This window comes from Nelusetta ayraudi, unplaced genomic scaffold, assembly GCF_046127955.1.
Source record: "Nelusetta ayraudi isolate G7.1 ecotype Tasmania unplaced genomic scaffold, CSIRO-AGI_Nayr_v1 ptg000135l, whole genome shotgun sequence".
NCBI classification, from domain to species: Eukaryota; Metazoa; Chordata; class Actinopteri; order Tetraodontiformes; family Monacanthidae; genus Nelusetta; species Nelusetta ayraudi.
Window position 1 is genome coordinate 8570182 of NW_027466185.1, and position 24040 is coordinate 8594221.

Consider the following 24040-nt stretch of genomic DNA (forward strand, 5'->3'; position numbering starts at 1 on the left):
CCTCTTGGCTTGTGGGACAAAGGTTAAGTCTGGAGAAGAAGGAAAAAGAAAAGAAGAGGTGTGCTGAGTCACATGGTGGGCAAAAAAAGGTGGTGGTGGGTGGGGGGGTTGATTCGGCTTAAACAAGGACAGATGAGCGGCTGACGGCTGCAAGTGGGTTAAAAGCCAAAATGTCGAGGTGCTGCAACAATATGCCGCCATGAATAATTTGTAAGCAGATCCACAAATGGTCCTCAGACCAAGGAAACAGTCACATGACTCTTCACTCTTGCCTTTTGCATTTTGATCCATTTGCTGGACGTGACAAGAAGATATTTTTTTTAAGTCAAACATGGGTAAATTATGTTTGCTCAACTGAACAAATGATCAGCCACTGTCAACTTTGCTTGCAGGTTTTCTCCTCAGGTACGCTCCTACCATCATGTGGTCAAAAGTACCCTGAGGACATCAGCGTTCAGTGTCACAAGATATTCTTTTTATTCACTATGAGAGGGTATAAAAGGTGTGACAATGACAACATCAGCAGCGGTTGACTCCTTGGAAATGGTTGGAACCATGAAACACAAACACACATCAGTTTTTCACAGTCGTTAACAAAACTAACTACATGGAATTCAAGGCACATAAAACTCATGGAGTTTTCTCCCCCTGGTGTCCAGGCGCAGATTAACCTATTAACCTTGCTCCATGCCACCATTTGGAATAAACTACAAGTAATCTCTTTCAGTAATAAATGTTGCTGTTTTTCTCTGTTATCGTTATTATGCCAGTTTGTATAACATGCCCTCAATCAAATTGGGCTCCGTGTCCAAATACCATTAACAATGCAAAACAGCGCAATTTGTGGCCACAATATTCTAGTTTCATTTTGGGACAGCAAAAAAATGAAAATAAAAATGGGTAAAATGTATTAAGCCGTCATCATTTATAGTACTTTGAAAAGGTGTGACTGCATTAGGATGCAGGTTAACGTGGAGGTGGGGGCTCATTTTAATCAGGGCCACTGTGGTGATGTGCATTTGGTTTATGTATAATAAATATTTGGGGGCAAAACTGAAGTAGCAGTTTATGTCGTTGTCACTCCCAATAAACAACACTTCAAAATTAGTGCACTGTGCAGGAAATGTCTTGCATTAAAGTGTACTGCATTCAGGTATCGTAACAGTATGAGCCCAACAACAACACATGCATATCAACGGCAATGTTTAGGTTGTGCTACCTGATAAAGCTGCATAACCAAAGTGACCAAAGCAGCACACGGGAGCAAATACTTTCCTCAGAGCAACTACGAAATTGTGTAACTCGCTCATGACACTTTACAGACCCCCAAAATACAGCAATTGGTGCTGGCCGGCGTGCTCGCTGTTGATTTCCCAGCGGTACGACGTCATTCCGATGCCTCCCCTGTCACACACTGAGCACAAACACTCGAGCGGTTCCCTGCACAGTCTTATGTGCACTGCAGTCAATGGTGGGAAAAAACTGTCTAGGACCCAGACGTTTTTCCCACCATTGACTGCAATGTATCTCCAGGCAGCCTGTGGAGTGAGCATGTGTGTGTGTGCGCGCAGACAGGCTTAACTCAGCTGTTGGCTTGGCTCTTGTACCTCTGGGCTCCCTGTTTTGGAGCAGCAGACTTGAAGGTTTTGACTACAGTGCGACCTCTGTGGCCTCCGAGTAGAGGGGGCCAGTATGTGCATGTACCCTGACTTTTTAACCTCTCAGTGACCTGCTGATTAGATTTTTTTTTTTCCATTTTTTTTTTCCTGTGCACCCAAAGTCAGCTCTTTGCCGTCCAGGGCTCTGCACTACTGCTGAGTAAACTGTGCTGATGTTGACTCATGTATATACAGAAAGCGTTATATTTCAGCTCGCGGTTCTTTCCAGAGGGGGTTACACTGGGGTCGCCCCACTTTTAGTGACACTCCAACTCCTGCCTGCTTCCAAGGGTTGTCACCGGGCCTTTAGCGGTTCGCCGGCATCCTGTGGAGTCGTCGGTGGCCCAGCTCGTGTACTGTACAGTGCCTGCGCATACATGCAAACATGCACGCTCAAGTTAAGCAGTCATGTGGCACACTCAGTTGCCATGTGACGGCTTTTCCTCCCCCCACCCCTCCGCCTCCCCCACCCTCCCTCCTTTCTCCTATCTCTTTTTGGAGTTATGCTCATTGAGGGATGTCAGTGACTGCGCTCATTACTATTATGGGATGTCGGACGGGTGTGGGAGGGGTGAGCGTCTCTATGGCAACTGCGGTTGCTATGGGAGGGGGTGGTGGGGGGTGTGCATGGAGGAATGGGGAAGAGACTGTAGCAGAGGGAGGGGTGAGTTGACTATTATGGTCTGTACGTTGCAAGGTAACTATGCAGAGTGGGGGAGGGGTGACTGAAGCGTGCGTATGTGTGTGTGGATGGGGGGGATATTATGGGATGCCTGCCCCCTGATCTCTTTGTGTGTGTGAGCGCGCGCGCGCGGGGTGTGTGTGTAGTGTGCGAGGGAGAGAAAGGAGACGGCGTCGTGCGCACACGCTGCCACAAAAACACGGAAATATATTTAAATTGAATACCGTTACCTAAAGAGAAAGAGCTTCCAAGTATTGATTGGCAATCAAAGTGAGCCAGGAGTTACTGTTTTTGGAAGCTTTTCGAATCAAGTTGTAAGTATCGCAGTTTCTTTTTTTGTTTTAATTGTTTGCAAATTGAGCCATGATCGGTGTAAGGAGGCTTCGGTTGCCGGGTTGTAGTATTGATAATTCATCGGGCAACATTGGATATTCGTGTGTAAGGGGTTATCAAATCCGAACCTGGCCGCCGGTCAAGCTCGGCTAGCACGCATGCTAATGGAACGGAAACTAACGATAGTGGCAAGATGGCATGTCAGCTGAACGCAGAGATGGAGTGAGTGAGGGTGCTAGTCTTTGTGCGCGGTCCAACTTAATAGCACAATAAAGTTACAATACACGTCCAAGAAGAAGTCCATGTGTCCGGTCTTCTTGTTACTGTGGGTTACCCGGCACTGTGTACTGCATGATCCATTGCTACAAAATATTAACTTCCGTTTTCTTTTTTGTTCTTGTCTCCCTTGTTGAATCCTGGACGGCTGCCTTCTCCCAACGACATAACAATTCGAACCAGCTCAAGACTGGGTCACAACTCTGGATTATCATAGAAAGTAATAACTTTATTTAGTTAGCTAAAGTCTTGGCTAACTAAATAAAAAGTTTTCCGCCGTCTGCAATGTCTGGAAGCGACGATGACAGAGATGACTATGGAGCCCCCGACGACCGGTTAATGCACGGTAAGACACGGCTCATTTGTTAGCTGAACTCGCTAATGTTCGCGCTGCTCTTAAGGCTAGCGCGAGCATATGTTTTCTGACATTCATATCAATCAAGTGTTGTTAGCAGAGCTAGTCGACGGTGCTAACTCCGGGCTAGCTACTGTTAGCGGCGACGTTCGAAAACGCACTTTTTTCGACAAATCTGTCAAAAATGTATATATCTTCGAATGCGAAAGGCTCAGTTTTACCCAAAACATCGGCAATGGGTTGAAAGAGGAATTTTCTTGGAGACGCGCCGTCTGACCGGCACGTTCCCGGGGCCTAACGCTAGCCAGCTACCGGTATTTTTTTTTTTACGTGTCGATGACAAGATGGAGGCAGCCAGTTAGCTTGGAAGCAGGCGGATGACGTTCAGTAGCGTTCCCCTCCTCATGGCTGGCGCCTTCGGTTTGATTGTAATGAAAAGAAGTCAAAAGAAATACGCTATGTATCACATTTCCCACGTCAGTTCTATTTCAATTTCGCTTTAAACGAACATTTTAGTGCACAGTAGCCGGTGCGGTCGAAGGCATTTTTGTTTACAGTGTGTATGTTTTCGACGAGCACGCGCGCCGTACACGGCTAAGAACAAATAGGCCCACAAGTTGGATTGGAAGGATGGCATCGACTTGAATGTGTGTATTTATTTGTTGGAATAGCCTATTATGCGTATTTCACGCGTTTTTTGTTTTAACAAAGATAATTTTTAAAAGACGGGAAAATTCTCAGAAGCGTTGGGATTACATTTAGGCACTAAATTATGATTCATATATAAAGAAATGTGACTTTTTTTGTCTTGCTGAGGTCCCTCAAGGTTCACAGTTGCTTCCTTTCACTTGGTTAATTATAGAGCGCTGGTGAAAATACTTCACCAGTCATTGTTTGAACAAAGTTCATTATATTTTTCAGTGCCACCAGTTGTAATTTAACACCGCTATAATGTTTAGGAGCCTTGGCATGCGCATTGGCGGTCTCTCATAACGGTGTTAATCATGATACCTCTTTTAATATCGTCATGCACTCACTGACACACGGCTCCATCTCCTTTAAACGACCCAAAAAAAACCTCATCACATTAAAGCTTTCGTACCAGGTGCATCTTAAAGGCACACTCAATCACATTAATAGGCCCACACTCTGCATCACTGCGGCGGCGCGTGGGCAAAAGCCAGCCTGGTGTCCTCTGTCAGAAGGGCCGCTGCAGTGCGCATGTAAATCCTGATGAATTATCAGGTGCAAGTGACACTTCTGCCCCCCTCAGCCAAAAAAAAAAAAGAAGAGAAAAAAACTTTGTTAAATGGGCTACCTTCCAAAACGGGCTAGCTCTATTAACTAACTATTTGGGAGACCTGACCCTTTAGCCTCGTTTCACTTCTTATCCCTGTCACTGTGCCATCGACCACTTTAATATATTTTATCTGCCGGTGGACGTGGTCGCAGAATGGCAGGGATGTTTAAAGCTGTTTGATTGCAGCGATCAAGGAGAAAGTGCTAATTTAGGGCTGAAATTAGAAAGCAAGTTCTTTAGTGCTAAGAGTGGCTTCTTTGCTTTGTTGAATGCAAAGTCCTGGTGATTGGGTCGTGGTATTTTGTTACTTAATACTTTTGAAACGCTGTGCCAACAAACAAAAAACAGTGTAGATAAGCAAAAGTTTTAAAGACCTCAATATATCAGTCACTTCCCTTTTAAGTCTCATTTATATTTCCAAAACACTATTTTTGCACGATTGCTGGTAGGCATCCTGTCATCACATAGTTTGTGGACATACAGCGTCTCCTCTAATTATCAAGTGTCTAAACTGGTCTGCTTTGCAGATGACGAAGAGGAGGAGATCTCTGAAAATGAGACTCCAAAGGTGAAGAAGAAGAAGAAAGCTAAGAAGAGCAAAGAGAGTAAAGGGAGCAAGAGGCGCTCGCGCAGAGAGGTAAGAGAGTTTCTATTTGTTTGTTTTTAAATGAATGAGGCTGTTGACTGGATCTTCACATTTAAGTTTTAAAACCCACGGCCACCCCGGGAGATGCTGTGATCCTCGCTAATACACCCGCCCGTCCCTTGCTCCCTCATCCACCAAGTTTCAAATCTCCGACGCTCAAACCATGGAATGTTAACAATGAGATGAAAGGCTCAAAGTCAAACTCTGGGTGCCGCGGTTGCAAGTGTGCTGACGCTAGTCTGCGCTGTTCTTGGTGCAGGAGCTTCCCATCAGCTCTCCGGAACCCATGGACGTGGGTGGGGTGGAGGAGGCGGTAGACGGCGGACAGCGATCCGACAGCGAGGGCAGCGACTACACGCCTGGACGGAAGAAGAAGAAGAGGGCCAGCAGCGGCAAAGAGAAGAAGAGGAGTAGCACTGGAGCAGAAAGGAGCTCCTCCAAGAAGAAGGAGCCCGAGCCCGAAGAAGACGATGATGACGACGATGACGACAGCTCGGTAAGAGTCGTAATCTGTGTTATTTTTTCTTCTTCTTCGTGGAATGGTTTTTCATTGGTCCCTGAACCTCTCTGAGCAGTTGGAGCAGAGTCACAGGAACTTTCGTGTTAAGTCGTGCGTGATTTTTGTTTAGATGGTGAAACATGAAAAAGAAGTTGTTGTTTTTTTCCTTGCGCATTTCCTCAAGCATGCGTAAGAATAGCTTGTGTATTTATATCTGATCTACAAGAATGATCAACAAGGTTGAGCTGATGCTAAGGCAGAATGCAGTGAAAACAAATGAGTTTGAGGCGAATATATCTGAAGAGCATCTCTATGCTTGCCTCTATTTCCACAAAGACCATGTAGTAAGATCATAAAAAGAGTGTTGTGCAAACTTCATGTGAACTGTGATAAATACACATGTCCAAAATCTAATTTTCAGTGACAATTGGCGACATTTGCCTAATGGAATTTCAAAGTGTGACAATATACCAAGCCTTTCAATGAGTTCTGTTTAGACAATGAGCCAGGCCCTCGCAGTGTGTGACTGCTTCCTAACTGCCTCTAGCTTTATTAACATTCCCCGTCACCTCGTTTGATCAGCCGTTCTGCAGAGGTGTAGATGGAGCTCTGGCAACGCCTTCGATGGCTCTCTTCACTCTTCAGACGAGGGAGGCAGGGCTGCAACCTGAGGTCGTCGCTGCGGGGTTTCCTACTTTTTCTGCCTCAGACGCTCTTCCTGGTTTTATTAACAAATCGTATGCCTTTGTGGCACGGTTTCGTTTCACTCAAGTGCATTTCTGGAAACTTGGTGAGATGAAGGCAAAGACAGTGGTAGAATGTTCTGTGTTTCACCAGCACGGCTCATTGTGACAGTTTGTTCGAAGCCTCGTGGCTGGCAGCGTCGCATCAGACTGATTGAATTTGCATAAAGTTGAGCTCTGGTTGTGATTATGCAAATTCTGACATGGCGCCCAACTGGTCAGATTGCCTCGGCGTACCCATCGTGCACTGCGTGGTTCGATCTCCTTCTGCATTGACAGGTTTGTGTGATTGTGCCACGGGCGGTTGTGACATAATTGGGAAAACAGTCCAGCTGCGTATTTCACCTTGTTGTGCCGGTGACTGATTGGGCAGAGTTTTGAGCGAACAAAGTGACCAATTAGCTCAAGTTCAGTCAGGTCTGAGGTGGAAGTCGGCTCAGATTTTCTTCCTGACAGTGGCCTGATCACTGCCAGGGAGTCTGAGCGTCGGCTCCAAGTCCAAACTCTCTTCTCGAAATCTTGCTTTGCTTTGATTGTTTTATATTTAATATGTTTTAAAAACAAGTTCCCTGGGTTTGTTGTCGCTGTTTGCAATCCGCTGCGAGTAGAAGGCACATTGCAACCTTCCCAGCATGCAGTGCACACCGGCTTTCTTTCATAGGAACCCTGTGATACATCAGCAGGAAACGGCTTCAGAAATATCTTCATCTTGTGGTACTGAGGTAGCAGATGAAGCCTAATTGTTAACAGCTTAAGCTTGTTTGTTTTTTTTTGTGTCACCCTCCCTTCACTCCCTCAACACACTGGCCGTGTACCTGCAGCGGAGTCACTGCGATACCAGAGACGGTTAAACAAAGAGCAGCGTCTGCTGCCCTCAAAGCCTGGCGGCCAATAGAGGGGCTTCGTGCTTAATGACTCTCTCGCAGGCAGGATGGGGGTTGGGGGCTGGGGGCTGGGGGCTGGGGGTGTGCATAAGGCGCATACGTATAATGCCGGAATGAAAACCACAGCCAGCTGAGCTCTGCACTCAGCTCCTGACTCTGTTTGTTAGACTTAATTTTATTCCAGAGAATTATCCCCACTTTGCCTGAAACGTGGACTTTGGCATTGTCTTTGATAAAACAGTTTTGTGTAACTGGGCTTGGATGATCACAAGCCTGCAACAATGACCAAAAAAATTGTGCATGCTGTTTTAATGGTGTAAAAGGGAAAGTTTTGGATTCTTTAACTGTTAATAAGTAGCTGATCTTTTGATGTTGTGGTCAACATCCAGCTTCACATGTCCGCCTGCTCAAAAGAAGTAGTTTGTGCGCTTTGTGTGCGGCGGGCCTACCAAACATTGATTTTGCGTTTGCTCATCAGATTGCAGATTTGCTTCCGCGGCGCCACTTTTGCGACAACGCAAACAGCGTTATTAACTCGGCGGAATACAATGGCTGTCATTCTGCGGATAAAGAGCCGCGACGTGATCACGTGTTCCGCCGCCAGGCGAAGATAACGGCTCTCTTGATGTCGACGGAGGGAACAAAGTGTTTTCATAAGCAAGCCACTGCTATTGTGTTTAGGCTTGGGTGGGAGGAGGTAAGAAAAGGCTGCGGTAGGTTCCATGTGTTTGCCACTCGGACTGAGCGTGATCGGCCTGCGCTGCGGACAGTCAGTGGCGGCGGCGACTTGGTGAAATTGAGCTCAACCCAGATTGAATTATGGGCATTGAGCATGTCAAGGCTTCATCTGTAAACCAGGTTCTCCTTCACACTGGTTATCTGATCAGTTCATCAAATTAGTATTGATTATCTGGCACAAGTCAAAATGGAGCGTTTGCAGAATCTGACGGACTCGCTTGCAGGTGGTTTTGCCTTGACGCTGACCAGGCAGAGCAATCAAAATGGGACTGGCTGGTCTTGTTTTTTTTCTCCTCTTAATTAAAGACCTTGCTGAGCTTCACACAGCGCTCAGGGGCCGGGGTAGTTGCTGAAGCATCACTGAGAAGCTTCTCCTCTGAACACGGCGACCAACAATCAGCGTGTGCGCAACATTTTGCAATCCTGAAACGCTCGTTGATGCGAGTGAATGAGCTGAAACTTGTGGGATTTCATGTGAGCATGAAACACGAGTCAGTTTGCTGAGCCACTGGTGCCATAGAGATGATGCTGCAGTCCACGGAAGCGTCGAGCCTCCAGAGCTCCACAGCTCACGCTTTTTTTGTTGTTGTTGTTGTCAAGGAACAAGCCAAGGGTCCAAATTGATCTGTTTAGCAGGTTAATTGTTACAGCTGTGACAGCCTCTTCAGTCTGGGGAGGTGTTTACCAAGTCTATTTTTGAATACCACAGAGTTGGTGAGCTAAAGTCTGACGAACCCACAAAGAGATTCTGCTCCGGCTGTGGAGCGGAGGTTCACAGGTCTGACACGGCGGCTCATGTTTTAAGTCGCAGAAGGTTGTTCGTCCAGGGAGACCTTGTGGGAACCTTATTAAAACCCCGCTGCTGGTTAGACCTGCTGGTTAGACCTCAGAGCCCTTCATCAGTTTGCCGCAACCAGGCTAAAACTGCCAGTGGACACCAAGGGGGATTTCTTTTGTCGTTTTCTCCAGAAGAGTAGCTCTCTTTATGGGAAAGCATTTTCTTCTCTTCACTACCACAAAAACTTGAACTGCGTCCATAACAAACTCTTGTCTTGTTTCTCCTTGCAGGAGCCAAAGTCTTCGTCCCAGCTGCTCGACGACTGGGGCATGGAGGACATCGATCACGTTTTCACAGAGGAAGACTACCGCTCGCTGACCAACTACAAAGCCTTCAGCCAGTTTGTCAGGTTAGCACGCGCACAAACCGTGCCGCTGACCGAGAGCTCGAGGCAACGTTTCAAACCCGCCGCTTCTCCCCCACCTCCAGGCCCCTCATCGCAGCCAAGAACCCCAAGATCGCCGTGTCCAAGATGATGATGGTCCTCGGCGCCAAGTGGCGAGAGTTCAGCACCAACAACCCCCTGAGAGGAGCCGCCGCCGCCAACGCAGCGCTGGCCACCGCCAACGTACCCGCCGCCGTCGAAACCATGGTGGCCGAGGTGGCGCCGGTAGCCGCACCGCTGCCACCGCCGGCCCCGGTGGAGACCCAGCAGCCTCCGCCACCGCCGCCACCGCCGCTGCGCAAGGCCAAGACGAAAGAAGGCAAAGGTGAGGTTTCCTCCGAGAAGACGGAGAGTCACTGAAGAATTTTTCATTTTTTAGGTCTCCCAAATTCAGCGACTGATGCCGGTTCTTTTGCTCTGCCGCAGGTCCGAACGCACGCAAGAAGTCCAAGCCGGCGGCCAAACCGCAGGAGAAGAAGAACAACGCCAAGACCAAGAAGGTGGCTCCTCTCAAAATCAAACTGGGAGGCTTCAACAGCAAGAGGAAACGCTCCTCGGTAGGTCCCGCGTTCCCGCCTCTCGTCTTCTCCTGTGCTGTGCATTTGGGGTGTTGACCTCTGCGTCCCCTCTCCTTGCTCAGAGCGAAGAGGACGAGCCCGACGTGGACAGCGATTTCGAGGACGGCAGCATGAACAGCGTCTCGGTGTCGGAGGGATCCAACAGCCGCAGCAGCCGCAGCAAAAAGAAGCCGTCCAAGAGCAAACCCAAGAAAAAGAAAGGTGAGTTGGAGGGGCGACGCCTCCTGATACTGGAGTCGAACCTCCTTGGTCAGACTGATCATCGAGGAACGAGTCTGGTGCACCCTGTTGGTCTGCACGGTTCGGCAGGAAGCCTCGGTCTCCCTTGTTGCTGATAGTTGCATCCTTGATGTAGTTCCATCACTTGATGTTACTTCTGCAACGTCACAGTCCATCTCTGTTCTGCAGCTTGTTGCTGATTCAGATGCTGGACCTTCCTCAGTCTGCAGCAGCAGTGTTTCGCTGGTTCAGGACTGACACCTGATAATCTCTCAAAATTTGTACATTACTTGCAGAATATAGACTGAAATGTTCAGACTGTGGGGGGGGGGGGTTGTGGAGCTCTGGGTGCTGCTGTCTGTCCTAGAAAAAAAGTGTGATGTTTAGAAGGAAAATATGAGTCACTGAGTGGGTTTTTCTTTCCTCCCACGGGCAACACAGACAGACAGCGCAGCTGAGAATGAATCTCACGTCTTCCGTCCCTTTGTTTTCGTGGTTTGATGCGTCTTGGCGTCCGGGACGGTGTTTGTTTAACGCGTTTTCGGTTCTGCTCAGAAGCAGAGGACGGAGACGGCTATGAGACGGACCACCAGGACTACTGCGAGGTGTGCCAGCAGGGCGGCGAGATCATCCTCTGCGACACCTGCCCCAGAGCGTACCACATGGTCTGCCTGGACCCCGACATGGAGAAGGCCCCCGAGGGCACCTGGAGCTGCCCGCACTGCGTAAGCGTCACTCTCAGTCTCGGAGTTTGTCAGATTGCGTCTCGTGTCCGATGGCGTCGCTTGACGTTTGCGACCGTCTCGCGATTCCAGGAGAAGGAGGGCATCCAGTGGGAGGCCAGGGAGGAGGGCTCGGAGGCCGAGGAGGACAACGGCGACGCCGGGGAGATGGAGGAGGACGATCACCACATGGAGTTCTGCCGCGTGTGCAAGGACGGCGGTGAGCTGCTGTGCTGCGACTCGTGCCCCTCGTCCTACCACATCCACTGCTTGAACCCGCCGCTGCCAGAGATCCCCAACGGAGAGTGGATCTGCCCCCGCTGCACGGTGAGAGCCGCACCGCGCTAAATGTAGAGAGTAGACGGCAGCGTGAAAGGCTGGATAGGAACAAAAGAAGCAGTAGATTGCAGCAAAGGTCTTCATTCTGGACTGCAGTAGTAATATTTTCCCTCGTCTTCTCCCCCCCTTCAGTGTCCCCCCATGAAAGGGAAGGTCCAGAAGATCCTTACATGGCGATGGGGCGATGCCCCACCCCCGACGCCTGTCCAGCGCCCACCTGACCTTCCGGCCGACGCCCCTGACCCCGCCCCGCTGGCAGGGCGGCCCGAGAGGGAGTTCTTTGCCAAGTGGTCCAACATGTCGTACTGGCACTGCTCCTGGGTTACGGAGCTCCAGGTACGCGTGCTTCTACGTGCAAAGCAGAGACGCGCACACATGCACAAAGTTCCGTCCCTGAAACCTCTCCTCCTCCTCCTCCTCTTCCTCCTCCTGCAGCTGGAGCTCCACTGCCAGGTGATGTTCAGGAACTACCAGAGGAAGAACGACATGGACGAGCCGCCGCCCATCGATTTTGGCGAAGGGGAGGAGGACAAGAGCGTGAAGAGGAAGAACAAGGACCCCATGTACGCGCAGCTGGAGGAGAAGTACCTGCGCTTCGGCATCAAGATGGAGTGGCTGATGATCCACCGCATCCTCAACCACAGGTCGGCACGCTCTGCAAAAAAAAGGCTAAATGTTGGACACACACACTTTGCTTTTTCCCTCCCACATCCAATCGAGATGAAGCCCGAGTATGAGACACAGTGCGCAGTATGAGCGCCCCTTTCTTTCTTTGTTTGGAAAGAGAATGCGTGTATGCTCATTGATATGACCATGTACTTTATTTGAACAGCAAAAAAAGCTAAATTTAGTCTGGACAAATTGACCTTGGCAGAGACGACTGACTAGTGTGCGCTTTCATATTTTACTCAGCGTAAAATACATCTTTACTCCATTTCACCCTGCGTCTGTCAAGCAAATGGTGATTGAGTGTCGGAGATGATTCATAAATTCATACTTGACAGTATAGATTTCATGGCGTTTGCACTTTATTTTTCCCATTTGGATGAAATGTCATACTCTTCAGTCGTGAATCACAGTCCATTCATACATTACAGCTGTGCCAGAACAGTATTTAGCTACATTCCCTCCTCCATCAAGGGCCTGAATTAAAGCTCATCGTCAGTCTGACACATCCCTTGCTGTGTTTTATGTATTTCAGTGTGGACAGGAAGAACAACGTCCACTACCTGATCAAGTGGAGGGAGCTGGCGTACGACCAGGCCACCTGGGAGGGCGAGGACATGGACGTCCCAGAGTTTGACGTGTACAAGTCGCAGTACTGGAATCACAGGTGGGTTTCGCTGTCAACTGGTCCGTACACTGACACACACACAGATGCACACGGCTTTTTAACAACTGTGTGTGTGTGATGCTGTCAGGGAGCTGATGATGGGAGACGAGGGAAAACCAGGCAAGAAGATCAAGGTGAAGGGGAAAGTGAAGCGACCCGACAGACCTCCCGAGAACCCCGTCGTCGATGTAAGCCCCTGAATCAAATGTCAACGCTTGTGCTGATGTGTTCAGTCAAAATTCAGCAATTCAGAAGGTTTTAGAACATGGCATAACTTAGAAACTGGATTTGGCAACTTTTTTCTAGCTATTTTTCAAAATATTCTTTAGAGGAACCCATTTTAATTCCCTTGCTACTGTATATTGGAGTTCATGTAGAAACTTTGTCCTTCTCCTCCTCCTCCAGCCTACCATCAAGTTTGAGCGTCAGCCAGAGTATCTGGACAGCACCGGCGGAACGCTGCACCCCTACCAGTTGGAGGGTCTTAACTGGCTGCGGTTCTCCTGGGCTCAGGGCACAGACACCATCCTGGCCGACGAGATGGGCCTGGGAAAGACGGTCCAGACGGCCGTCTTCCTCTACTCGCTCTACAAGGAGGTGTGCACCCTCTCGGTTCCACACTCACTGAAACATGCCGGTTCTAGTGCTTAACCCCTGGTCCTCTCCATTAATCACGTTTATTGTGTCGCATGTACTCTAAAACCATTTAATTTGTCGTTGTAAATGTGGCCGGGGAACTGCAGCCGGATCCCTCGTTGTTGGCGTCTGCATGATGCTGCCATCCTATTGGCTGGGAGCTGTCCAGCCATTTTGTTTAAATCAAGTCAAATCCATCGACATTAAATTTAGTCTCTAAGCAGCTTGTGCTCGCTGCAATCATATGGGTAAGAGCTGCCACCTAGAGGTGGGAGGCTAGTATGCACTTCCTGCAGGAGCAGCTTGAAACCCAGGGATGTTGTTGAAATTGAAATATGAGATTTGAGGGATATTAGGCTGGTGATCTTAAAATCCATCAAATTGAATTAGGTCATAATTTGTTGATTTTTCATTTATTAATGATTAATAAAATAATTAATGTTTATTTTAATGATTGTTGCTTTTGAATGGATGAAGCGTTTGAGTTTCTTCTTACATCCATGTCTGTGGCGATGAGGGAAACTTAAATCAAACAAAGCGCTCATATGGGTCCAACCTTCTTGCTCCACCTCAGGGACACTCCAAGGGTCCTTTCCTAGTCAGCGCTCCGCTCTCCACCATCATCAACTGGGAGAGAGAGTTCGAGATGTGGGCGCCCGACATGTACGTGGTGACGTACGTCGGCGACAAGGACAGCCGAGCGGTCATCAGGGAAAACGAGTTCTCCTTTGAGGACAACGCCATCCGAGGAGGGAAGAAGGCCTCCAGGATGAAGGTCAGTCTGGAGCCTCGAGTTGCAAACTGGGTTTCACTCCATTCAGGTTTGCAATCTGTTTGAACTCGTTTTGTCTCGATTTGATCCAACAGAAAGACTCGTCCATCAAGTTCCACGTCCTGCTGACCTCCTACGAGTTGATCACGATCGACATGGCCATCCTGGGCTCCATCGACTGGGCCTGTCTGGTGGTGGACGAGGCCCACAGGCTGAAGAACAACCAGTCCAAGGTACACACAAACAATGTTTTTGTTATAAATAAACAGGAGAGTCTAACTTGTTGTTATTGAATTGTAATTAATACATAATCATAAAGTGTTTACCTGTAAGTGCAGTTTCTACCTTTGGTAATCCTGAATGTTAACTGCTATGTTTGTTTATTTGATCTCTCTCTTTAGTTTTTCCGCGTCTTGAACAACTACCCATTGCAGCACAAGCTGCTGCTGACAGGAACTCCTCTGCAGAACAACCTGGAGGAGCTCTTCCACCTTCTCAACTTTCTCACGCCAGAGAGATTCAGGTTTGCCACATTTTTTCACTTCCTATGTCGACAACATTTGCTACCTTTAATCAACCTATTTTTATATATATATATATATATATATATATATATATATATATATATACACATACATGTATATATATATATATGTATATATATATATACCATCTTATGTCAAACAAGAATTTAAAATGCTGATATTTTTGCAACACATTTCTCTAATGGCAAATTTGATAAAGCCTCAGCACATGTCACATTCTATGTATATTGTTGTTGAGAAATTCTTGCAGGGATTTGCTTTCAGAGAATTGAAGATTTTCATTTAAAGAAATAATAATAATAATAATAATAATAATAATAATAATAATAATAATAATAATAATTAAAAAATGATAATAATAATAGTAATAATGTTTGCCTGATTTATGTAAATTATTTAAATGGTGGAATTTATGTTTCTAGCAACGCAATAAATACCGTCACTAGCTGCGTTTCCATTACCTCTAGAATTTCAAAAAATCTAAATATCGCAATAAAAACTGGTAATGGAAACACCTTAACTTTGAAAAACCTCTCAAATATCCATCTGGGCTCAGTAGTCTTTGTCATTAACTGTCGGTCGTTGGCCCTCCCCTCTGCAGCAAACTGGAGATCTTCCTGGAGGAGTTTGCCGACATCGCCAAGGAGGACCAGATCAAGAAGCTGCACGACATGCTGGGCCCGCACATGCTCAGGAGGCTGAAGGCCGACGTCTTCAAACACATGCCCTCCAAGACGGAGCTCATTGTGCGAGTGGAGCTCAGTCCCATGCAGAAGTGAGCGAGCGAGAAGCGACTGCGAAGACGCCGGTAAACGTGCTGTAGTTGGCGCTCAATCCTGAGTATCCTGTAATCTCTCTCGCAGGAAGTACTACAAATTCATCCTGACGAAAAACTTTGAGGCCCTGAACACCAAAGGAGGAGGAAACCAGGTGTCTCTGCTCAACGTCGTCATGGACTTGAAGAAGTGCTGCAACCACCCCTACCTCTTCCCTGCCGCCGCCATTGTAAGACGCCACACCGTGCCTGTAGAATTGAAACCGTCAAGTTCATCTTGAGTGAGATGTAATGCAGCACTTTGATTGGTTGCCCCAAACAGGAAGCTCCAAAGATGCCCAACGGCATGTACGACGGCAGCGCTCTTACAAAAGCCTCTGGGAAACTGACGTTACTTCAGAAGATGATGAGGAAGCTGAAGGAAGGAGGACACAGAGTGCTCGTCTTCTCTCAGGTCACATGTTTATCATTAATGGCTTTTGCGACGTAAAAACATTTAAAAAAAAAATTCTTTCAACAGAACATCCCTGGCATTTTCTCAATGTGCCCGTGTGCTTGGTTGCAGATGACCAAGATGTTGGACCTGTTGGAGGACTTCTTGGAGAACGAGGGCTACAAGTATGAAAGGATTGACGGAGGAATCACTGGCGGCATGAGACAGGAGGCCATTGATCGTTTCAACGGTGAGACATCTGCGTTTCTGCTTGTCTTGGCCTGATATCTGCAACTTTTCCAAAGACTTCAAGGCCACCAGTTGAGGATTCAAATTGACCGTCTCATCCCGTCTCCTCCTCTCAGCTCCCGGCGCCCAGCAGTTTGCCTTCTTGCTGTCAACGAGGGCCGGAGGTCTGGGCATCAACCTGGCCACCGCCGACACTGTCGTCATCTACGACTCTGACTGGAATCCTCACAACGACATCCAGGTACTGCAGCTTCTCACTTCATACAAATGACTATTGACTCAGGCTTGATGATATAAATGCCCGACAAAGCTATTGTTTCATTCCAACTGCTCACAATGCACCATCCTCTGTGCAGGCCTTCAGCAGAGCCCATCGTATCGGCCAGAACAAGAAGGTGATGATCTACCGCTTCGTCACCAAGGCCTCAGTGGAGGAGAGGATCACTCAGGTGAGTTCACTGAACTTCGTCTTCGGACTCAAAATGTGTAAATGCACTTTTGACCCGTCTTAAGAATGCGTAAGAACCTGAAATGTATTTTTTCCGCTGCTTCTGTTTCACATGAGCCAAACAAAGATTTACTCAACCAGCAATGAAAACATTGGCTGTTTCGGTACTGACTTTCTTCTTGTGTCCAGGTGGCCAAGAAGAAGATGATGTTGACTCACCTGGTGGTGCGACCGGGTCTGGGTTCCAAGACGGGCTCCATGTCCAAACAGGAGCTAGACGATATCCTGAAGTTCGGAACGGAGCAGCTCTTCAAGGACGAGACATCTGAAGGTGAGTTGGCAGATATCTCACCACAGCTGCACCAAAAGGGAAGATTTTTGCAAGCGTTATTCATGTGGACTTGTTTTTTTTTTTTTTTTGAAGGTGACAACAAGGAGGAGGACAGCAGCATCATTCACTACGACGACAAGGCCATCGACCGTCTCCTGGACCGGAACCAGGACGCCACGGATGACACGGAGCTGCAGAGCATGAACGAGTACCTGAGCTCCTTCAAGGTGGCTCAGTACGTGGTCAAAGACGAGGAAGAGGAGGTGAGCCAGAGGGACAAGCAACTCGGCTTCATAAAAACCCTGATGGTTGGCAAAGTTCTTCAACTGTCTCGGTTCTCGCGACCCGTCAGGAGGAGGAGGTGCAGCGGGAGATCATCAAGCAGGAGGAGAGCGTTGATCCGGACTACTGGGAGAAGCTGTTGCGTCACCACTACGAGCAGCAGCAGGAGGACCTGGCCCGCAACCTGGGCAAAGGCAAGCGCATCCGCAAGCAGGTCAACTACAACGACGGCTCCCAGGAAGACAGAGGTGAGCGGCAGCGTCTTTCATCCCCAGCGCTCCCCTGCTTTGAAGCGACACCGCAGCCTCAATACTGTCCGTTTCCTCACAGCTGATTGGCAGGATGACCAGTCGGACGGCCAATCGGATTACTCGGTGGCCTCGGAGGAGGGAGATGAGGACTTTGACGAGCGATCAGAAGGTAAAAAAACAAACAAAAAAAACCCAAACATTTTTAATAATATGTCTATTATGAACAGTTGGCAGCCTTGGAGCAGCTGCATGGTGTTTATACAGCGATAAATAAAGATTTGATGGAAGCGGCTCACCCCCTTCCTCACCTCCCCCACGTCTGCTAACGTGCCATCTGCTTCCTCTCTGCAGCCAACTCCCGCAGGCCGAACAGGAAGGGCCTGAGGAATGACAAAGACAAACCACTGCCCCCCCTGCTGGCCAGGGTGGGAGGAAACATCGAGGTGAGTCAGCGGCTGCTTGGCATCACAGTCAAATCAGCTGGACTGCTGCGTGTTTACATTTGTAAACAAGGCCTTCAACGGGTTTTGACACCTAAACATTAAACCCTTGTGTTTGATGTCCCTATTATTTATACGTGCGGATTAAAACAGTCAAACTAAACCGACGCCTGCCTCCCCTTCCAGGTCTTGGGTTTCAACTCTCGACAGAGGAAGGCTTTCCTCAATGCGGTGATGCGTTACGGGATGCCGCCGCAGGACGCCTTCACCACCCAGTGGCTGGTCCGAGACCTGCGAGGGAAGTCTGAGAAAGAGTTCAAGTAAGACACTGGCACACGTTGAAGAGTCAGTTCGAGGGGTGCAAATTATCGATTAATTCATCAACCGTTAGTCGATTGACCTGATCGATCGAGTAACGATTAATTGATTGATTTTTTTTTTTTTTGATGAGAACCTTAATTTCACAATGAAAAATGTGTAAGGAACACATTATTTAACCCTAAATATTTTGAACTTTTTTTTTTTCAAGTTGTTTAAAAGTAGCTTGTTCTATGTATACATGTGTACACCACGCCATTTAACAAAAAAACCTGTGTAGAAAATGTTAAATTAATTGCTAATAATTGGAAATTGACTAATTTAATTTAATTGATTATTCTTAATCAACAATTGATAAATTGTAAACATCCCTGGTCAGTTCACTTAAAAAAATTTTAAGCCACATTTTTCACATTTTTCCTCGTTCAATGTGTGGAAACTCTTTGTTTTCGAGGTATCAGGCACAGAGGAAATGTAATTGTGATCTGCAGATCAGCCTTTTTCATTCCTTCCGCCTTGTCTGCCAGGGCCTACGTCTCCCTGTTCATGCGTCACCTCTGCGAGCCCGGAGCCGACGGCGCCGAGACCTTCGCAGATGGCGTCCCCAGAGAGGGGTTGTCAAGGCAACACGTCCTCACTCGAATCGGCGTTATGTCATTGATTCGCAAAAAGGTGACGACTTCAAAGTGCAAAAATACGAAATGAATCAAGTTATCAGAAGCAGCGAAGGGCAAACTTGTTTTCTGACCACCTCCTCTCGCCTTCCAGGTCCAGGAGTTCGAGCACGTGAACGGCCAGTGGTCGATGCCTTGGATGGCCGAGCTGGAGGAGAGCAAAAAGGCCGCGGCCCAGCCCGACTCACCGGGGAAAACCCCGTCCACCGGCACCCCGGCCGACACGCAGCCCAATACGCCTGCACCAGGTGGAGCACGCAGCTGAAAAAAAAAAAACAAAACGGGAAGATTCTCACGAAAGATCCGCAGTGGCTGATTGAGTTTCTCTCCGCAGTTGACGACTCTTCCGCCAAGACGCCACCAGACGAGGCCGAGAAGGAGCCCAAGAAGGAGGGCGAGCCGGAGAAGAACGGCAAAGAGCCGCCCAAGGCCAACAACGAGGTGCGGAGGCACTTCCGCAAAATCCGATTTTTAAAACTCGGTTGTGTCGATGCTCAAAGTCTCTCCCTTTTTGCGCCTCCCGAAGGTGATCTCCATCCCGGACGACGACGAGAAGAGTCCCGAGGCTGAGCAGGAGAGCAAGAAGAACGGCGAGGAGCCCATGGAGACGGACAAGCCGAGCAACGGCGAGTCGGAGAGCGTGAAGGAGAAGGAGGCAGAGAAAGAGAACGACAAAGACAAAGACAAAGAGAAAGAGAAAGAGAGAGAGAAGGCCGAGGGCGAGAAGAAGAGCCCGGAGGGAGGAGAGGAAGCCAAGACGGAGGCATCGGAAGTCAAACCTGAGGAGCCCGAGGTCAAAGGTGAGAATGAGCAGCTGCCTCTTGGAGGACAATAAAAATGTTCTTTGAATTGCCTGCTAATTTTTTCTTTTTTCTCTCCCTGCTCTCTGTTTTCCAGCTGAAGAAAAGAAAGAAGAGAAGATGGACACGACTCCGCCGGCTGATGAGAAGAAAGGTGCCGAGCTTTTCTCACTCGTCCGTCAAAATCTCCTCCCCCTCCCCTTCCTCTTCCTCTTCCTCACAACCTGCCGTCTCCTCCCCTTCTGCAGAGCCCAAGGATGAGAAGGAGGCGGTGAAGCCCGAGGAGGCGGCCAAGCTGCAGAACGGAGACGGCAGCAAGGAGGGCGGAGCCACTGCCACTGCCACTGCCACCGCTGCCGCCGCAGCCGCCAGCGAGGAGAAGAAGAAGGCAAAATCCCGTTTCATGTTCAACATCGCCGATGGAGGGTTCACAGGTACAAACACACACGGAAACGAGCAGACTTTAGTTTCCCTCTGCATGGTAATGACGCTGCTCTCCTCCCCCAGAGCTTCACTCCCTGTGGCAGAACGAGGAGCGCGCCGCCACCGTCACCAAGAAGACCAACGAGATCTGGCACCGCCGCCACGACTACTGGCTGCTGGCCGGCATCATACAGTATCCTTTTACCTGCCGCTCAATGGGTTGAGGGGCCTCTGATGCACAGTTGTTTTTGCCCTCTTCAACGTGACCCCTGCGAGCAGCTGTTGGCCTTGACCGCACCGCCCCCCAGACACGGCTATGCCCGCTGGCAGGACATCCAGAACGACGTGAAGTTCGCCATCCTCAACGAGCCCTTCAAAGGCGAGATGAACCGAGGCAACTTCCTGGAGATCAAGAACAAGTTCCTGGCCAGGAGGTTCAAGGTGTGTGTTTCTGCCAACTCCCCTAGTGAGAAAAGCCATGAGTGGCTGTCGTAAAAGTCATTGTAATGGATACTATGGGGCTGTATTTTTTTTAATCTTTATAACTTTCTACACTGCAGATAGATACTGAAGACATCAAATATATAACTAAGATATATGTAATTATGCAGCAAAGAAAAACACTATACAGACACATACACAATAACTCTAAATATGCTTTTAATGAAAGGATTTAAATATAAAACTTAGTTATTTTATTTTAAACTTTGTGTGTTCATATGTAGTTGTGGTGCCTTCATTGAAAAACTGCAATGTCAATAGCCATGAAAATTAAATTATCATTAAATTCATATGGTGTGTCCAAACCTTTGACTGGTGGTGTATATTTAGAAGTACACTTTAGAAGTTAACTCTGGCAGCGTTACTTTTTTCCCCCCTTTTAATTAACCTTTTAAATTTGGTTTTGTTTTTAATGTTACTTTATGGTCTGCATAGGAGCCTCCAACAAGTGACAAGTAAAAGCCCCATTTTAACCAATGCATTTAAAACAAAACCAGTTTACATTTTTCATTCACTCATTCATTTCCAGACCTGACAGGGGCTTATAAACACGTAGTTGCTTGAGGGGTCTGAACCTTTGCAACACTTGCAGTTGGCAACACTGTGTTTATATGATGCCCCACGTTCAAGAACTCCGCCTTCCTGATTGAAGCCTTCAAATCGATTCATCAGGAAGCGTTGCGTTCCACTCGGGCGGAGCGACGGCAGTGGGGTTGCCAGTGTGGAGACTCATTTCTCCCCATTATTAGCACTAATTGTGTATAATGACCGCTCTTACTGGCACAGGAGTTCCTTCCTGTTGTGTTTCTGAGGGTTTTTAAGGCAGCGCAGTTAATTTGACGTTTCCTTCCCCCCCTCCCTCCTCCCTCCTCAGCTGCTGGAGCAGGCGCTGGTGATCGAGGAGCAGCTGCGTCGCGCCGCCTACCTCAACATGACCGAGGACCCCTCCCACCCCTCCATGGCCCTCAACACCCGCTTCAGCGAAGTGGAGTGTCTGGCCGAGTCCCACCAGCACCTCAGCAAAGAGTCCATGTCAGGGAACAAGCCAGCAAACGCCGTCCTGCACAAAGGTGAGCTGGAGCATCGCAACATCCTGATGTGCTGCAAAAGATTTTGTTTTGTTTTGTTTTGTTTTTTTATGAATCTCACTGTGTCCTTTGCAATTGAAAAAAAAGAACAAAACACATTAAAAAAAAAATAAGATTGCAAGAACAATTCCAGTTGCCCCAATTTAAGCCTTCTACATTAAGATGACCTGGATGCCTGAGAACTTTCGCAAGCTCCGTTTCCATTTCCTCTAGAGTTTTGACCTAAACCTAAATATCGCAAGAAAAAACTGGTAATCGATACGCCTAAACTTTGAAAAACCTCTCAAATATGGCTAAAGGGTTTTGACACTCTCATGAGGTGGTTTTTCAGACGTATTCACATAGAGATAAAAGTGTCATGCAAACACTTCTTTTGCATTTACACGTCAGCGGACGTGACGAATGGGGGTCACGTGACCAGTTCACTTCAAGTGAAAATACCGCGTTACCTTTGGATGGAGGAGGAGCGGCAACAGCAGTAGTGACAACTGAAATAGCTGCTCCAAAAAGCAACATGTTTTGTACCTCCATCCTCCTCACAGTGGGGTCTCGCGGGATTTGACGAGAATTGAGTCTTATGCGCTTCACACCATTCAAAGGAAGCACCTGCAAATCGCAGTTGTACTTGGTCGAAATTTTAGAAATATCGCTTTTATTTTTGCGTCATAGAAACGCCGCTACAGACACAATCTCACGCTCTGTTTCACTCTTTTCAGTGCTGAAGCAGTTGGAGGAGCTGCTGAGCGACATGAAGGCGGACGTCACCCGCCTCCCGGCAACCATCGCCCGGATACCGCCAGTGGCCGTGCGGCTGCAGATGTCCGAGAGGAACATCCTGAGCCGGCTGGCGAGCCGAGGACCAGAGACACAGACACAACAGACACAGCAGGTAACAGAGAAACTGTACTGACCTTCACACGCGCCCCCAATGGTGCTTAATATTCCCTTAAGAATGACATTTTATGCCAATGTCTGCAAAGGTTCTCTGTCATGCAGGTCGTCCTGAAGTCGTATGGTTAAATTCGGGCAACTGGAAGAAAGAGTGCAGTTGCCCTGACTTAACCTTTCTATTTTATAATAAAGGATGAAGACAATCAAGCTGAAAAGCGTCGGCTCATTTTGCTGAACAGGAAGACGGTCTATTGTGAAATGCAGAGAAAAATCCTTTCAATTTTAGGAATTACATCAAACATTCATATGGAACCATTTACTATTGGTCAGCGGCGGCCCTGGGGATGATCCGCATTGCTTGTAGATGTAAAATATAATTGAGCGGTTACGCACGTGTTCCTAATTGCATTTTCCACTCGCTCGGCTCTATCTTTAGTCGCGCACGTTACCAAAATGATGGCGCTGCCAGCAGTCGGGGTGGAAATGCAGTCGGTGTTGCTGTCCGCGTCCGTCAAGTGTATTCACGCGCTGGGCACAACCACCGTGCTGACGAGGTGCACACGTGCTGGATGAAGACTCTGACTGTTGCCGTGTGTGTCTGTTCTTCCCCTCAGATGTCGCAGCAGTAAGCCGACCCTCTGCTCCTTACCTCGAGAACCGAGCCCTGCCTCACCTCGACATTCCTGATCGGTGCACAGCAGAAAGTAAACGGACAGCGCGCCCAAGCTTGAAGCCACGCCCACTTCACCTCCCCTGCCCCCCCAACCCCTCCCCCATCCCTCCACGAAAACACCACCACCACCACCCTACTCAAACACGGACTTTACCGAGTTTTTTCTGGAGGATGCAACTCCCCCTTTTTTCCAATTACCCAAGTTTGAGGCTGTGGACAGAAAAGTTATTTTATTTTTATGTTTTTTTTTCCTCCTTTTTCAATTTCTGTATTAATATTATTGATATAATGTTATTATGATGGTTTTTTGGGACCTAAATAAAAAAAATAAAATAAAACAAAGTTGTTTTTTTTGTGAATTTGGGCCCTGATGTGGAAGGTGGAATTTATTTGTAAAGAGTTTTAAAATTTTAAATGGAATCATGTGGAAAATACCTTGAGGCGTTAGGTGATTGTCATTCATTTCATTTCTTTATGTTCCTTTATACTTTATACACATTTACTTTACATGCATCTGTTTTCTCACTTTGCAAAATAAGTGTTAATATACTTAAATCAGCCAGCGACCACCACATTTCTGTTGCAAACATGAATTTATTTGAACTCGGAGGCCACGATCAGAACAGTGCCTGAAAAATTGAGGTTTTTGATGTGGTGTTTTCTGCCTCTATTTTTCCAACACAAACATTTGACAACCAGCAGCGGTGAGGAAACAATGACGACTCCAGTGGCTCAAAACATGAGTGATATTTTGAATGATACTAAGTAATTTCCATGTCTACAATGTGGTAAAATCACGCACACTCAACGCAGTATCCATCATAGAGGGGCTTCATTTCACACTTGACGTCACTAAACACAGGTTGGTTTGCTTGACACGATGACAATGAAAGCAGGAGTGATTCTGCACCGAGGCGAGTCGGACCTGACAGACACTTTGGAGAATATGAAACCGGTCCCAAATCCTCCAGCAGGTACTGTA

General features: G+C 47.8%; 1 protein-coding gene across 6 annotated transcripts; it reads left to right on the forward strand.

Annotated features, from left to right (window-relative positions):
• The first annotated feature begins 2411 nt into the window (after nt 1–2411).
• On the forward strand, nt 2412–23400 carry LOC142877530 (chromodomain-helicase-DNA-binding protein 4-like). Of its 6 annotated transcripts, none has more exons than XM_076012233.1 (41): nt 2413–2654; nt 3139–3295; nt 5132–5241; nt 5510–5746; nt 9183–9301; nt 9382–9662; nt 9764–9894; nt 9978–10116; nt 10690–10859; nt 10950–11183; nt 11328–11531; nt 11631–11839; nt 12397–12528; nt 12617–12716; nt 12934–13125; nt 13739–13939; nt 14032–14169; nt 14338–14459; nt 15083–15256; nt 15345–15486; nt 15579–15710; nt 15822–15939; nt 16055–16179; nt 16295–16387; nt 16576–16717; nt 16811–16980; nt 17070–17247; nt 17330–17419; nt 17602–17693; nt 17877–18010; nt 18536–18680; nt 18777–18930; nt 19017–19123; nt 19209–19482; nt 19580–19636; nt 19731–19916; nt 19990–20098; nt 20214–20346; nt 21281–21476; nt 22211–22383; nt 23000–23400. In XM_076012233.1, the coding sequence occupies exons 2-41, from the start codon at nt 3235–3237 to the stop codon at nt 23012–23014; spliced, it is 5919 nt and encodes a 1972-aa protein (XP_075868348.1). In that variant the 5' UTR covers nt 2413–2654; nt 3139–3234; the 3' UTR covers nt 23015–23400. The 6 variants fall into 6 exon arrangements, with proteins under 6 accessions (XP_075868346.1, XP_075868345.1, XP_075868348.1 ...); XM_076012234.1 differs by having other exon boundaries at nt 16576–16710; nt 16807–16980; XM_076012235.1 differs by having other exon boundaries at nt 10693–10859.
• Nucleotides 23401–24040: the final 640 nt, after the last annotated feature.

Coding starts and splice junctions, on each gene's coding strand:
- LOC142877530 (XM_076012231.1), top strand. CDS start 3,235: ATGTCTGGAAGCGACGATGACAGAGATGACTATGGAGCCCCCGACGAC. Junction 13,126..13,738: donor TCTACTCGCTCTACAAGGAG/GTGTGCACCCTC, acceptor GCTCCACCTCAG/GGACACTCCAAGGGTCCTTT. Junction 18,681..18,776: donor TGTCATTGATTCGCAAAAAG/GTGACGACTTCA, acceptor CTCGCCTTCCAG/GTCCAGGAGTTCGAGCACGT.